Consider the following 16137-nt stretch of genomic DNA (forward strand, 5'->3'; position numbering starts at 1 on the left):
TTCAGTGTGTTCACACTGTTCTCTCTCTCTCCATTTCACTGTGTTCACACTGTTCACACTCTCCGTTTCACTGTGTTCACACTGTTCACACTCTCCCTTTCAGTGTGTTCACACTGTTCACACTCTCCGTTTCACTGTGTTCACACTGTTCACACTCTCCCTTTCAGTGTGTTCACACTCTCCCTTTCAGTGTGTCCACTCTCCGTTTCAGTGTGTTCACACTGTTCACACTCTCCCTTTCAGTGTGTTCACACTGTTCACACTCTCCGTTTCACTGTGTTCACACTGTTCTCTCTCTCCCTTTCAGTGTGTTCACACTGTTCTCTCTCTCTCTCCATTTCACTGTGTTCACACTGTTCACACTCTCCGTTTCACTGTGTTCACACTGTTCACACTCTCCCTTTCAGTGTGTTCACACTGTTCACACTCTCCGTTTCACTGTGTTCACACTGTTCACACTCTCCCTTTCAGTGTGTTCACACTCTCCCTTTCAGTGTGCTCGTCCTCTCTGCACGGGGTGTGTATCAGCTCCACGTCCAGTTGTCCTGCTGGCCATCACCTGAGTTACTCCTACTGCAGCTTCCTGCACTACTGCTGCTACCCTCCACCCGGCTCTTCCGGATCCTCGCACACTACGCATGCGCCAGCCGTCACATCCGCGCCCTCCCACAGTGGGTCACACAGCACTTCAGGTTTGTCCAGTTGGTTAGTGGTGTTGGCAGTGGTTTGGGTCACACAGCACGTTAGGTTGGTTAGTGGTGTTGGCAGTGGTTTGGGTCACACAGCACGTTAGGTTGGTTAGTGGTGTGGGCAGTGGTTTGGGTCACACAGCACGTTAGGTTGGTTAGTGGTGTTGGCAGTGGTTTGGGTCACACAGCACGTTAGGTTGGTTAGTGGTGTGGGCAGTGGTTTGGGTCACACAGCATGTCGGGTTGGTTAGTGGTGTGGGCAGTGGTTTGGGTCACACAGCACGTTAGGTTGGTTAGTGGTGTGGGCAGTGGTTTGGGTCACACAGCACGTTAGGTTGGTTAGTGGTGTGGGCAGTGGTTTGGGTCACACAGCACGTTAGGTTGGTTAGTGGTGTGGGCAGTGGTTTGGGTCACACAGCACGTTAGGTTGGTTAGTGGTGTGGGCAGTGGTTTGGGTCACACAGCACGTTAGGTTGGTTAGTGGTGTGGGCAGTGGTTTGGGTCACACAGCACGTTAGGTTGGTTAGTGGTGTGGGCAGTGGTTTGGGTCACACAGCACGTTAGGTTGGTTAGTGGTGTTGGCAGTGGTTTGGGTCACACAGCACGTTAGGTTGGTTAGTGGTGTTGGCAGTGGTTTGGGTCACACAGCATGTCGGGTTGGTTAGTGGTGTGGGCAGTGGTTTGGGTCACACAGCACGTTAGGTTGGTTAGTGGTGTGGGCAGTGGTTTGGGTCACACAGCACGTTAGGTTGGTTAGTGGTGTGGGCAGTGGTTTGGGTCACACAGCACGTTATGTCAGTTAGTGGTGTTGGCAGTGGTTTGGGTCACACAGCACGTTATGTCAGTTAGTGGTGTGGGCAGTGGTTTGGGTCACACATGGTTTGTCCGGTTGGTTTGTGGTGTGGGCAGTGGTTTGGGTCACACAGCATGTCGGGTTGGTTAGTGGTGTGGGCAGTGGTTTGGGTCACACAGCACGTTAGGTTGGTTAGTGGTGTGGGCAGTGGTTTGGGTCACACAGCACGTTAGGTTGGTTAGTGGTGTTGGCAGTGGTTTGGGTCACACAGCACGTTAGGTTGGTTAGTGGTGTGGGCAGTGGTTTGGGTCACACAGCACGTTATGTCAGTTAGTGGTGTGGGCAGTGGTTTGGGTCACACAGCACGTTAGGTTGGTTAGTGGTGTGGGCAGTGGTTTGGGTCACACAGCACGTTAGGTTGGTTAGTGGTGTTGGCAGTGGTTTGGGTCACACAGCACGTTAGGTTGGTTAGTGGTGTGGGCAGTGGTTTGGGTCACACAGCATGTCGGGTTGGTTAGTGGTGTTGGCAGTGGTTTGGGTCACACAGCACGTTAGGTTGGTTAGTGGTGTTGGCAGTGGTTTGGGTCACACAGCACGTTAGGTTGGTTAGTGGTGTGGGCAGTGGTTTGGGTCACACAGCATGTCGGGTTGGTTAGTGGTGTTGGCAGTGGTTTGGGTCACACATGGTTTGTCCGGTTGGTTAGTGGTGTGGGCAGTGGTTTGGGTCACACAGCACGTTAGGTTGGTTAGTGGTGTTGGCAGTGGTTTGGGTCACACAGCACGTTAGGTTGGTTAGTGGTGTGGGCAGTGGTTTGGGTCACACAGCACGTTATGTCAGTTAGTGGTGTTGGCAGTGGTTTGGGTCACATAACACGTTAGGTTGGTTAGTGGTGTTGGCAGTGGTTTGGGTCACACAGCACGTTAGGTTGGTTAGTGGTGTTGGCAGTGGTTTGGGTCACACAGCACGTTAGGTTGGTTAGTGGTGTGGGCAGTGGTTTGGGTCACACAGCACGTTAGGTTGGTTAGTGGTGTTGGCAGTGGTTTGGGTCACACAGCACGTTAGGTTGGTTAGTGGTGTGGGCAGTGGTTTGGGTCACACAGCACGTTATGTCAGTTAGTGGTGTGGGCAGTGGTTTGGGTCACACAGCACGTTATGTCAGTTAGTGGTGTGGGCAGTGGTTTGGGTCACACAGCATGTCGGGTTGGTTAGTGGTGTGGGCAGTGGTTTGGGTCACACAGCACGTTATGTTGGTTAGTGGTGTGGGCAGTAGTTTGGGTCACACAGCATGTCGGGTTGGTTAGTGGTGTGGGCAGTGGTTTGGGTCACACATGGTTTGTCCGGTTGGTTTGTGGTGTGGGCAGTGGTTTGGGTCACACAGCATGTTGAGTTGGTTAGTGGTGTGGGCAGTGATTTGGGTCACACAGCATGTCCGGTTGGTTAGTGGTGTGGGCAGTGGTTTGGGTCACACAGCACGTTAGGTTGGTTAGTGGTATTGGCGGTGGTTTGGGTCACACATGGTTTGTCGGGTTGGTTAGTGGTGTGGGCAGTGGTTTGGGTCACATAACACGTTGGGTTGGTTAGTGGTGTGGGCAGTGGTTTAGGTCCCAGAGCATGTCGGGTTGGTTAGTGGTGTGGGCAGTGGTTTGGGTCACACATGGTTTGTCCGGTTGGTTAGTGGTGTGGGCAGTGGTTTGGGTCATACAGCATGTCGGGTTGGTTAGTGGTGTGGGCAGTGGTTTGGGTCACATAACACGTTGGGTTGGTTAGTGGTGTGGGCAGTGGTTTGGGTCACACATAGTTTGTTGGGTTGGTTAGTGGTATTGGCAGTGGTTTGGGTCACACATGGTTTGTCGGGTTGGTTAGTGGTGTGGGCAGTGGTTTGGGTCACACAGCATGTCGGGTTGGTTAGTGGTGTGGGCAGTGGTTTGGGTCACACAGATTGTCGGGTTGGTTAGTGGTGTGGGCAGTGGTTTGGGTCACACAGCATGTCGGGTTGGTTAGTGGTGTGGGCAGTGGTTTGGGTCACACAGATTGTCGGGTTGGTTAGTGGTGTGGGCAGTGGTTTGGGTCACACAGATTGTCGGGTTGGTTAGTGGTGTTGAGTGGAATTTTGGTGTTGGTGGTGTTGGTGGTGTTACTGGTGATGTGTCTGTGTGTGTGTGTGTGTGTGTGTGAGCCTGCGTGCAGGCGCGCGCGCGTGCGTGTGTGAATGTATGGGTGGATGGATGGATGGATGGTGAACTAATGAGCTGACTGTGTGTGTGTGTGTGTGTGTGTGTGTGTGTGTGTGTGTGTGTGTGTGTGTGTGTGTGTGTGTGTGTGTGTGTAGATGGATGGATGGATGGATGGGTTATGGATGGATGGATTGATGGATGGATGGATGGGTTGATGGATGGATGGATTGATGGACGGACTAATGGATGGATGGGTGAACTAATGAGCTGACTGTGGTGCAGGCACCTGTGGACTGCCCACCATCAATGACCATCACAGGATTGTTGGCGGAGACCAGGCCCAGCTAGGAGAGTATCCCTGGCAGGTGTGTGTGTGTGTGTGTGTGTGTGTGTGTGTGTGTGTGTGTGTGTGTGTGTGTGTGTGTGTGAATGTGTATGTGTGTGTGTGTGTGTGTGAGAATGTGTGTGCGTGTGTATGTGTGTGTGTGTGCGTGTGTATGCATCCGTACGTGTGCGTGCGTGTGGGGGTGGGGCTGCAATGGAGAGAGAAATAGGATTCGAAGTCGGGGAAAATATAGAAACATAGAGACAGACAGACAGACAGACAGATAGAAAGACAGACAGACAAACAAACAGACAGGCAGACAGACAGTGGTAAAGGAAAAAAGGTTCTCTGCCGAGTGTCCTGGCGGTACACATCACCAGCACCTCTCTCCCGATAGAAAGGGGATGATGTCCTGACTGCCACACTAAACATCACCAGCACCTCCCTCCCCATAGAAAGGGGGTGATGTAGCACCTCCCTCCCCATAGAAAGGGGGTGATGTCCTGACTGCCACACTAAACATCACCAGCACCTCTCTCCCCATAGAAAGGGGGTGATGTCCTGACTGCCACACTAAACATCACCAGCACCTCTCTCCCCATAGAAAGGGGGTGATGTCCTGACTGCCACACTAAACATCACCAGCACCTCCCTCCCCATAGAAAGGGGGTGATGTCCTGACTGCCACACTAAACATCACCAGCACCTCTCTCCCCATAGAAAGGGGGTGATGTCCTGACTGCCACACTAAACATCACCAGCACCTCCCTCCCCATAGAAAGGGGGTGATGTAGCACCTCCCTCCCCATAGAAAGGGGGTGATGTCCTGACTGCCACACTAAACATCACCAGCACCTCTCTCCCCATAGAAAGGGGGTGATGTTCTGACTGCCACACTAAACATCACCAGCACCTCTCTCCCCATAGAAAGGCGATGATGTCCTGACTGCCACACTAAACATCACCAGCACCTCCCTCCCCATAGAAAGGGGGTGATGTCCTGACTGCCACACTAAACATCACCAGCACCTCCCTCCCCATAGAAAGGGGGTGATGTAGCACCTCCCTCCCAATAGAAAGGGGATGATGTCCTGACTGCCACACTAAACATCACCAGCACCTCTCTCCCCATAGAAAGGGGGTGATGTCCTGACTGCCACACTAAACATCGCCAGCACCTCAAGTGTCTCTCCAGTACCATGGTCAACATGTTTCAGGTGTCTCTCCAGTACCATGGTCAACATGTTTCAGGTGTCTCTCCAGTACCATGTTCAACACATGTTTCAGGTGTCTCTCCAGTACCATGTTCAATATGTTTCAGGTGTCTCTCCAGTACCATGTTCAACATGTTTCTGGTGTCTCTCCAGTACCATGTTCAACATGTTTCAGGTGTCTCTCCAGTACCATGTTCAACACATGTTTCAGGTGTCTCTCCAGTACCATGGTCAACATGTTTCAGGTGTCTCTCCAGTACCATGGTCAACATGTTTCAGGTGTCTCTCCAGTACCATGTTCAACACATGTTTCAGGTGTCTCTCCAGTACCATGTTCAACATGTTTCAGGTGTCTCTCCAGTACCATGTTCAACATGTTTCAGGTGTCTCTCCAGTACCATGGTCAACATGTTTCAGGTGTCTCTCCAGTACCATGTTCAACATGTTTCAGGTGTCTCTCCAGTACCATGGTCAACATGTTTCAGGTGTCTCTCCAGTACCATGGTCAACATGTTTCAGGTGTCTCTCCAGTACCATGGTCAACATGTTTCAGGTGTCTCTCCAGTACCATGTTCAACATCTGTTTCAGGTGTCTCTCCAGTACCATGGTCAACATCTGTGCGGAGGGACTCTGATTGACAACGAGTGGGTGCTCACTGCCGCTCACTGCTTCAAGGAGTGAGTCACACCCTGTCCTCCTAGCATTAACACTCTGTGTGTGTGTGTGTGTGTGTGTGTGTGTGTGTGTGTGTGTGTGTGTGTGTGTGTGTGTGTGTGTGTGTGTGCTCGTTTGAGTGTGTGTGTGTGTGTGTGCTCGTTTGAGTGTGTGTGTGTGTGTATGTGTGTGTGTGTGTGTGTGTGTGTGTGTGTGTGTGTGTGTGTGTGTGTGTGTGTGTGTGTGTGTTTGGGAAAATATCCAGGGCAAAGGTTACACTGAAACCCACGAAGCCCTTTCAGATCATGTGGATCGTCAGATATGTGAATGATCGAACTGCAGTATTTATTCCATCTAGAAATATAAATGGTTGATCGCACATACGTCATCATCATCATCATCCCCACTGCCACCATCATTGTCAACAGAATCATCCACCACCACCATCATTGTCAACAGAATCATCCACCACCATCATCATTGTCAACAGAATCATCCACCACCATCATCATTGTCAACCGAAGCAATATCATCATCCTCATTATCATCATCAAAATCGCCATCATTATCATAACTGTCATCATGTCGTCGTTGTTGTCGTGTGTTTCGTTATCATCGCCATCATCATCACAACTAACAACATCAATAGCAGCAGATGTGAGTATTGAACAATGCCTTAATCAGCTGGTTTCTCTCTTCCCCTCCCTCTCCCCCACGCCCACCAACCCCTCCCCCATCCCCACCCTGCCCCCACCCACCTCCACCCCGCCCACCTCCACCCTACACACCTCCACCCTACACACCTCCACCCCGCCCACCTCCACCCTACACACCTCCACCCCGCCCACCTCCACCCTACACACCTCCACCCTACACATCTCCACCCTGCCTACCTCCACCCTACACACCTCCACCCCGCCCACCTCCACCCTACACACCTCCACCCTACACACCTCCACCCTGCCCACCTCCACTCAACACACCTCCATCCTACACATCTCCATCCTACACATCCTAACACTACACACCTCCACCCTACACACCTCCACACTTCACACCTCCATCCTACACACCTCCACCCTACACATCCTAACCCTACACACCTCCACCCTACACACCTCCATCCTACACATCCTAACCCTACACACCTCCACCCTTCACACCTCCACCCTACACACCTCCATCTTACACACCTCCACCCTACACACCTCCACCCTACACATCCTAACCCTACACACCTCCACCCTGCACACCTCCACCCTACACATCCTAACCCTACACACCTCCACCCTACACACCTCCACCATACACATCCTAACCCTACACACCTCCACCCTACACACCTCCACCCTACACACCTCCATCCTACACACCTCCACCCTACACAACCTAACCCTACACACCTCCACCCTACACACCCTAACCCTATACACCTCCACCCTTCACACCTCCACCCTTCACACCTCCACCCTACACACCTGCACCCCACCCACCTCCACACTACACACCTCCACCCTACACACCCTAACCCTACTCACCTCCACCCTACACACCCTAACCCTATAAACCTCCACCCTTCACACCTCCACACTACACACCTCCACCCTAAACACCTGCACCCCACCCACCTCCACACTCCACACCTCCACACTACACACCCTAACCCTACTCACCTCCACCCTACACACCCTAACCCTATAAACCTCCACCCTTCACACCTCCACACTACACACCTCCACCCTAAACACCTGCACCCCACCCACCTCCACACTCCACACCTCCACACTACACACCCTAACCCTACTCACCTCCACCCTACACACCCTAACCCTATAAACCTCCACCCTTCACACCTCCACACTACACACCTCCACCCTAAACACCTGCACCCCACCCACCTCCACACTCCACACCTCCACACTACACACCTCGCAGCACGGTTCGCCAGTACTGGACAGTGGCCTTCGGCACGGTGGACATCGGTTACGTCAGCAGCAGTCACGTGCGTCACGTGTCTCACGTGCTGACGCACGGTAACTATGACGACAACACCAACAGCAACGACCTGGCCCTGATCAAGCTGTCCTCCCCGATCAGCTTTGGCAGCTCACATGTGAGCAGCGCGTGCCTTCCCGACCCGCAAGAGAGCTTCGACGGTCTGGTGTGTACCGTCACTGGATGGGGCGCCACCCACTCTGGTATGTGATTGCGGGGTGTGTGCTGGGTGGATTGGGGCACTGTGGTATGTGATTGAGGGGTGTGTGCTGGGTGGATTGGGGCCACCCACTGTGGTATGTGATTGCGGTGTGTGTGCTGGGTGGATTGGGGCACTGTGGTATGTGATTGAGGGGTGTGTGCTGGGTGGATTGGGGCACTGTGGTATGTGATTGAGGGGTGTGTGCTGGGTGGATTGGGGCCACCCACTGTGGTATGTGATTGAGGGGTGTGTGCTGGGTGGATTGGGGCCACCCACTGTGGTATGTGATTGAGGGGTGTGTGCTGGGTGGATTGGGGCCACCCACTGTGGTATGTGATTGAGGGGTGTGTGCTGGGTGGACTGGGGCACTGTGGTATGTGATTGAGGGGTGTGTGCTGGGTGGACTGGAGCCACCCACTGTGGTATGTGATTGAGGGGTGTGTGCTGGGTGGATTGGGGCCACCCACTGTGGTATGTGATTGAGGGGTGTGTGCTGGGTGGACTGGAGCCACCCACTGTGGTATGTGATTGCGGGGTGTGTGCTGGGTGGATTGGGGTATCATATAACTGACACATGATATCAATATTCATATTTGTATTACGAAATGTTCTGAGTAGCACATGTAGAGCCTTATTTGCTTGATTTTTAAGATGACCTTGTGCTCGACTTAAGTTGCCATTTCTATGAAATATAACCCCTAAATATTTATATTCTTCTGCTGTTTCAATTATGTCCTCTCCACATTTAAAATGTAGGGGTATTTTAGGGACAGTTTTTGGGGTTTTTTTTAACGATTACTTTTGTCTTTTCTCTATTCAAACGTAAGCCCCATTGACTGCAGTAAGAGTGTAAAATGTTAAGCTTTTGTTGCAAGCCGTCTTTAGATAATGATAAAATAACTAAATCATCTGCATATAAAAGACATGGGATTCTAGTAGACGAAGTGTTGTGAATTGTTGGGGAGTTCATATCTGTCATATCTGTGGTGATATCATTTATGAAAATATTGAACAGAGTTGGGCTGGGTGTATTTCCCTGATGTACCCCTTTTCGAATAATAAATTCTCTGCTGAAATGATCTTGTGATTTTGCGTACATTTTAGCGTTCGTATACATATCTTTTATGATATTAAAACATTTACCTTTTATTCCTATCTGGTGTAGCTTCAGCACCATTGCATCATGCCAAACACTGTCGAACCCTTTTTGAAAATCTACAAAACAACCTTATAGTCGACAGTTGTTTCTTTTTATTATCTCATCTACTAGCTTTTTTAAAACAAAGATTTGATCAGTGGTTCTATAGTTTTTTTCGAAATCCGGCTTGTTCTTTGATCAAAACGTCGTTAGTCTCCAGATATTCATTCATTCTTGTATTCAGGATTGTGCAGAAAACTTTACCTAATGTATTAGTCAGTGTAATCCCCCAATAGTTATTTGGGTCCACTGGGAGTGGTGATAAATCCATTTTGAAACATTTAATTGATGTTTACATTCGTTCTGTTCTCCCATTGTCTGCAAAGTTTTAATTGTTTTCCATGCTGACTTTGGATTTTTATTGAGCTCCTCGTTTAATTCTTTCACGAAGAGATTTTTATATGAATGTTTCTTTTGTTTTACCAATCTGTTGTATATCTTGCGTTTAGCAAAATATTTTTGACGTAAAAACTGATTGTATGGCTGCCTATTTAACGCATTCAAAATTGATTTAATGTCTCTCCTGTGTTGATAAGTCTCTGTCAACCCATCTTTTATTTCTTCGGCGTTTTTGCTTAAGAAATCTACATTCTGTTCTTAGACTAACATTCGCAGCTGACGTGTGTGTGTGGAGGAAGGGTTAGGTGTGGGGAGGGGTGTATGTACGTGTGAGGGCTGTGTGTGTGTGTGTGTGTGTGTGTGTGTGTGTGTGTGTGTGTGTGTGTGTGTGTGTGTGTGTGTGAGGGGGTGGATGGATATGTGTGGGGAGGGGTGTATGTACGTGTGAGGGATGTGTGTGTGTGTGTGTGTGTGTGTGTGTGTGTGTGTGTGTGTGAGGGGATGTGTGGGTATGTGTGGGGAGGGGTGTATGTACGTGTGAGGTGTGTGTGTGTGTGTGTGTGTGTGTGTGTGTGTGTGTGTGTGTGTGTGTGTGTGTGTGTGTGTGTGTGAGGGGGTGGATGGATATGTGTGGGGAGGGGTGTATGTACGTGTGAGGTGTGTGTGTGTGTGTGTGTGTGTGTGTGTGTGTGTGTGTGTGTGTGTGTGTGAGGGGGTGGATGGATATGTATGGGGAGGAGTGTATGTACGTGTGAGGTGTGTGTGTGTGTGTGTGAGGGGGTGGATGGATATGTGTGGTGAGGGGTGTATGTACGTGTGAGGTGTGTGTGTGTGTGTGTGTGTGTGTGTGTGTGTGTGTGTGTGTGAGGGGGTGGATGGATATGTGTGGGGAGGAGTGTATGTACGTGTGAGGTGTGTGGGGGTGGGGGGGTGAGGAGGGTGTATTACGTGTGCGGGAGGTGGGTGTGGGTGGGTGGTGGGTAGGTGTGGGGTGGGTTGTTGTACGTGTGTGGGGTGGGGGAGGAGTGGGGTGGTGTGTGTGTGTGTGTGTGTGTGTGTGTGTGGCGGGGGGTCTCTATATGTATGTGGGGGGTTGGATGGGTGTGGGTATGTGGGCATGTGGGGGTTTGTGGTGTGGTGTGGTGTGGTGTGTGTGTGTGTGTGTGTGTGCGCGCGCGCGCGCGCGTGTATGTGTGTGTGTGTCTGCGTGTTGTGGTGTGGGTTTGGGTGTGTTGTATGTATCGTGTGTGTGTGTATTGGGGGGGGGGGAGTGGTAGAGAGTGGTGTATGTAAGGGATGGGGATGGTATAGTTGGGTTGTTGGTTGAGTGATTTTGACGACAAGGATGACTACAACGATAATGATGATTGTGATGGCGGTGGTTGTGGTGATGGTGACGATAAGGATAACTTCAACGATGATGATGATGGTGGTGGTGGTGGTGATGGTGGTGATTATGAGAATAATGACGACTTCAATGATAATGATGATGATGGTGGTTGAGGTGGTGATGATGAAGACCGATAAATACAACTACGACGATATTAATGATGATGATGATGATGGTGATGGTGGTGGTAGTTGTAATGATGACGATAAAGACGACTACAACGATGATAATGATGGTGGTGGTGGTGATAATGATGATGACGATAAGGACGGCTTCAACGATAATAATGATGACTATGAAGGTGATGGTGGTGGCGGTGGTAGGGGTAATGATGACGATAAAGACGACTACAACAATGATGATGGTGGAGGTAGCGGTGAGGATAACGATGATGATGATGATGGTGGTGGTGGTGGTGGTGGTGGTGGTAGTGGTGACTGTGATGATGACGAAGATGATAATAACTATGATGATGACCATGGTGATGATGACGATCATGACGATGGTGGTGATGACGATGATAATGATGATGATGGCGATGATAATGGTGACGTTGACGATGATGATGACGATGACGATAATGGTGATGATGACGATGGTAATGATGGTGATGATGACGATGCTACTGACGATGATGATGATGGCGATGATGACGATGATAACGAAGATGATGGTTACGATGATGAAGACGATGGTAATGATAATATGATGATGATAACGATGATGATGATGGTGATGATGACGATGATAATGACGATGATGGTGACGATGATGATGACGACGGTGATGATGATGATGACGATGGTGATGGTGACGATGACGATGATGACAACGACGACGATGATGATGACTATGGTAACGATGACGATGACGATGGTGATGGTGACGATGATGATGATGATGACGATGGTGATGGTGACGATGACGATGATGACGACAATGATGATGACGATGGTGATGACGATGGTGATGGTGACGATGACGATGATGACGACAATGATGATGATGATGATGATGATGATGATGACGATGGTGATGGTGACGATAACGATGACGATGACGATGATGACGACAATGATGATGACGATGGTGCTGACAGACGGGGGAGCGGTGCGCTACCTACGCGAGGTGGACCTGCCCATCATGTCCACCAACCTGTGCTCCTACTACCTGGGCAGAGGCCACGTACACGCCTCCAACATCTGTGCTGGATACACGCAGGGCGGCAAGGACTCCTGCCAGGTGCGTGCAGAGTGTGTGTGTGTGTGTGTGTGTGTGTGTGTGTGTGTGTGTGTGTGTGTGTGTGTGTGTGTGTGTGTGTGTGTGTGTGTGTGTGTCTGTGCTGGATACACGCAGGGCGGCAAGGACTCCTGCCAGGTGTGTGTGTGTGTGTGTGTGTGTGTGTGTGTGTGTGTGTGTGTGTGTGTATCCATGACCAGATCTGTACTGACCTCTGTCCATCGTTGCTTTTTCCCACCTTCTGTGTATGACTTTTCTCTTCATGTCCATGACCTGTGTGACTTTTCTCTTCATGTCCATGACCTGTGTGACTTTTCTCTTCATGTCCATGACCTGTGTGACTTTTTTTCTCTTCATGTCCATGACCTGTGTGACTTTTTTCTCTTCATGTCCATGACCTGTGTGACTTTTTTCTCTTCATGTCCATGACCTGTATGACTTTTTTCTTCATGTCTATGACCTGTGTGACTTTTTTCTTCATGTCCATGACCTGTGTGACTTTTTTCTCTTCATATCCATGACCTGTGTGACTTTTTTCTTCATGTCCATGACCTGTGTATGACTTTTCTCTTCATGTCCATGACCTGTGTATGACTTTTTTCTTCATGTCCATGACCTGTGTGACTTTTCTCTTCATGTCCATGACCTGTGTGACTTTTTTTCTTCATGTCCATGACCTGTGTGACTTTTCTCTTCATGTCCATGACCTGTGTGACTTTTTCTCTTCATGTCCATGACCTGTGTGACCTTTTTTCTTCATGTCCATGACCTGTATGACTTTTCTCTTCATGTCCATGACCTGTATGACTTTTTCCCTTCATGTCCATGACCTGTGTGACTTTTTTCTCTTCATGTCCATGACCTGTGTATGACTTTTTTCTTCATGTCCATGACCTGTGTGACTTTTTTCTTCATGTCCATGACCTGTGTATGACTTTTTTCTCTTCATGTCCATGACCTGTGTGACTTTTTTCTTCATGTCCATGACCTGTGTGACTTTTTTCTCGCCATGTCCATGACCTGTGTATGACTTTTTCTCGTCATGTCCATGACCTGATCTGTACTGACCTCTGTCCATCGTTGCTTTCCTCACTGATAAAATTCAGATAGGTCTTGCCTTTACTTCCACTGTCATTTCCATTTAACACAGTCCCTGAAGACACTTCAGATAGGTCTTGCCTTTACTTCCACTGTCATTTCCATTTAACACAGTCCCTGAAGACACTTCAGATAGGTCTTGCCTTTACTTCCACTGTCATTTCCATTTAACACAGTCCCTGAAGACACTTCAGATAGGTCTTGCCTTTACTTCCACTGTCATTTCCATTTAACACAGTCCCTGAAGACACTTCAGATAGGTCTTGCCTTTACTTCCACTGTCATTTCCATTTAACACAGTCCCTGAAGACACTTCAGTTAGGTCTTGCCTTTACTTCCACTGTCATTTCCATTTAACACAGTCCCTGAAGACACTTCAGATAGGTCTTGCCTCTACCGCCACTGTCATTTCCTGAAGACAGGCCTGGTCTGAAACGCTGGACACCTCTCATCAAAACTGAATCTTGTTTTACATCTCAAGTTTCTCAAGGAGGGGTAAATGCGTTTAAATAAATCCACATACGTTACACAACATCCACTTTGCAGATATCTGATAAATAGCTTCACCATGCGCTATTCAGGTCTTGGGTGCATGCATATGTATTTATGAACCTATCACAATGGATTAATTTTCTTTTACATAATTTTGCCAGAGTACAACACTTCTGTTGCCATGGGGTGTTTTTCAGTGCGCCAAGTGCGTGCTGTTCACGGGACCTGGGTCAATCGTCTCATCCCAATGACTTGACGCTCAGTTTGGTTTTCCGGTCAAACTGGAGAGAAATGTTGAGACTGAGATTCGAACCGAGACCATCACGGACACTGCATTGGCACATGAGCGTCTTTGCCATTCTGCATCCTTTCATCTATAGTCTGAAACGTTGGCCACCTCTTGTCAAAAGTGAGTTTTGTTTTGCAGATTGAAATGTTTTATGAACGTTCTTAATCAGCCATACATGATCAATGTACCCCCACTGCAATAGGAATTCGTTTACAGCTTAGTTGTTTGGGAAGGACTTGACAGTGAGACTAGGAGGCAAGATTGCACTGGCACTTATTGCTACAGTCTTGGGCACTAGTTGGGCGTTGGGGACCATCCCCAACACAGCCTGTAATGGAGCCCTCTTGGCCGATAGAGTAGGGATGTAATGGAGCCCTCTTGGCCGATAGAGTAGGGATGTAATGGAGCCCTCTTGGCTGATAGAGTAGGGATGTAATGGAGCCCTCTTGGCCCATAGAGTAAGAATGTAATGGAGCCCTCTTGGCCCATAGAGTAGGGATGTAATGGAGCCCTCTTGGCCCATAGAGTAGGAATGTAATGGAGCCCTCTTGGTCGATAGAGTAGGGATGTAATGGAGCCCTCTTGGCCCATAGAGTAGGGATGTAATGGAGCCCTCTTGGCCAATAGAGTAGGGATGTAATGGAGCCCTCTTGGCCAATAGAGTAGGGATGTAATGGAGCCCTCTTGGCCAATAGAGTAGGAATGTAATGGAGCCCTCTTGGCCCATAGAGTAGGGATGTAACTTGAGCAAGACATTGTCCGCTATGATCAAATTCTGGCCTGGATAGTCGGGACAGCAGGTGCCTCCTCTGCTGTTCTGATGGTCACACTGGACAGCACTGACTATCATGCAAGCACTATCAAATATGATTATATACAGGTCACCTCTGCTGTTCTGATGGTCACACTGGACAGCACTGACTATCATACACATAATACTGACCACCAATCACAGAAAGCCACGTGTTGTCCACAGGGAGACACCCTAACCCTAACCCTAACCAATCACAGAAAGCCACGTGTTGTCCACAGGGAGACACCCTAACCCTAACCCTAACCAATCACAGAAAGCCACGTGTTGTCCACAGGGAGACAGCGGCGGACCCCTGGTGTGTCAGAAGAACGGGGTGTGGAAACTGGCGGGGGTGGTGTCCTGGGGATACGGGTGCGCACAGAGCTACTCACCCGGGGTGTACACACGGGTGTCCTCCTTCCTGTCCTGGATATCCGGCGTCAAGGCGCAGTATTGATTTAGTCAATACGATACGATACGATACAATACAATACAATACAACGCAACACAACTCAGCACAGCACAACATGACACAGCACAACATAACACAGCACAGTGCAGCACAGCACAACACAGCGCAGCACAATACAACACAACACAACATAACACAACACAGCACAGTACAACATAACACAATATAACACTGCACAACATAACACAGCACAACACGGGACAGCACAGCACAAAATAACACAACATGACACGACACAACACAACACAGCACAGCACAACACAGCATAACACAACACAACATAACACAACACGGCACAACACAGCACAGCACAACATAACACAACACGACACAACACAGCACAACACAGCACAGCACAGCACAACATAATACAACATGACACGACACGACACGACACAACACAACACAACACAGTACAGCACAGCATAACACAACACAGCACAGCACAGCATAACACAACATGACACAGCACAGCACAGCACAACATAACATAACACGGCACAACATAACACAACACGGCACAACACAGTACAGCACAGCATAACACAACACAACATAACACAACACAGCACAGCACAACATAACACAACACGACACGACACAGCACAGCACAGCACAGCACAACACAACATAACACAGCATAGCACGGCACAGTACAGCACAGCATAACACAGCACAACATAACACAGCACAGCACAACATAACACAGCACAGCACAGCACAACACAGCACAGCACAGCACAACACAGCATAGCACGGCACAGTACAGCACGGCACAG

At 49.3% G+C, this 16137-nt stretch overlaps 1 protein-coding gene across 1 annotated transcript; it reads left to right on the top strand.

Annotated features, from left to right (window-relative positions):
• Positions 1 to 494: 494 nt before the first annotated feature.
• On the top strand, positions 495 to 15343 carry LOC143276826 (chymotrypsin B-like; the record flags this gene model as incomplete). The annotated part of the gene is made up of 6 exons (XM_076581481.1): positions 495 to 692; positions 3940 to 4022; positions 5786 to 5874; positions 7787 to 8049; positions 12075 to 12217; positions 15182 to 15343. Coding segments are annotated over 6 exons (938 nt in total), but the record flags the coding sequence as incomplete, so codon positions are not given.
• Between the last annotated feature and the right edge of the window lie 794 nt (positions 15344 to 16137).

Source organism: Babylonia areolata, chromosome 33 (genome assembly GCF_041734735.1).
Source record: "Babylonia areolata isolate BAREFJ2019XMU chromosome 33, ASM4173473v1, whole genome shotgun sequence".
Taxonomy (NCBI): Eukaryota; Metazoa; Mollusca; class Gastropoda; order Neogastropoda; family Buccinidae; genus Babylonia; species Babylonia areolata.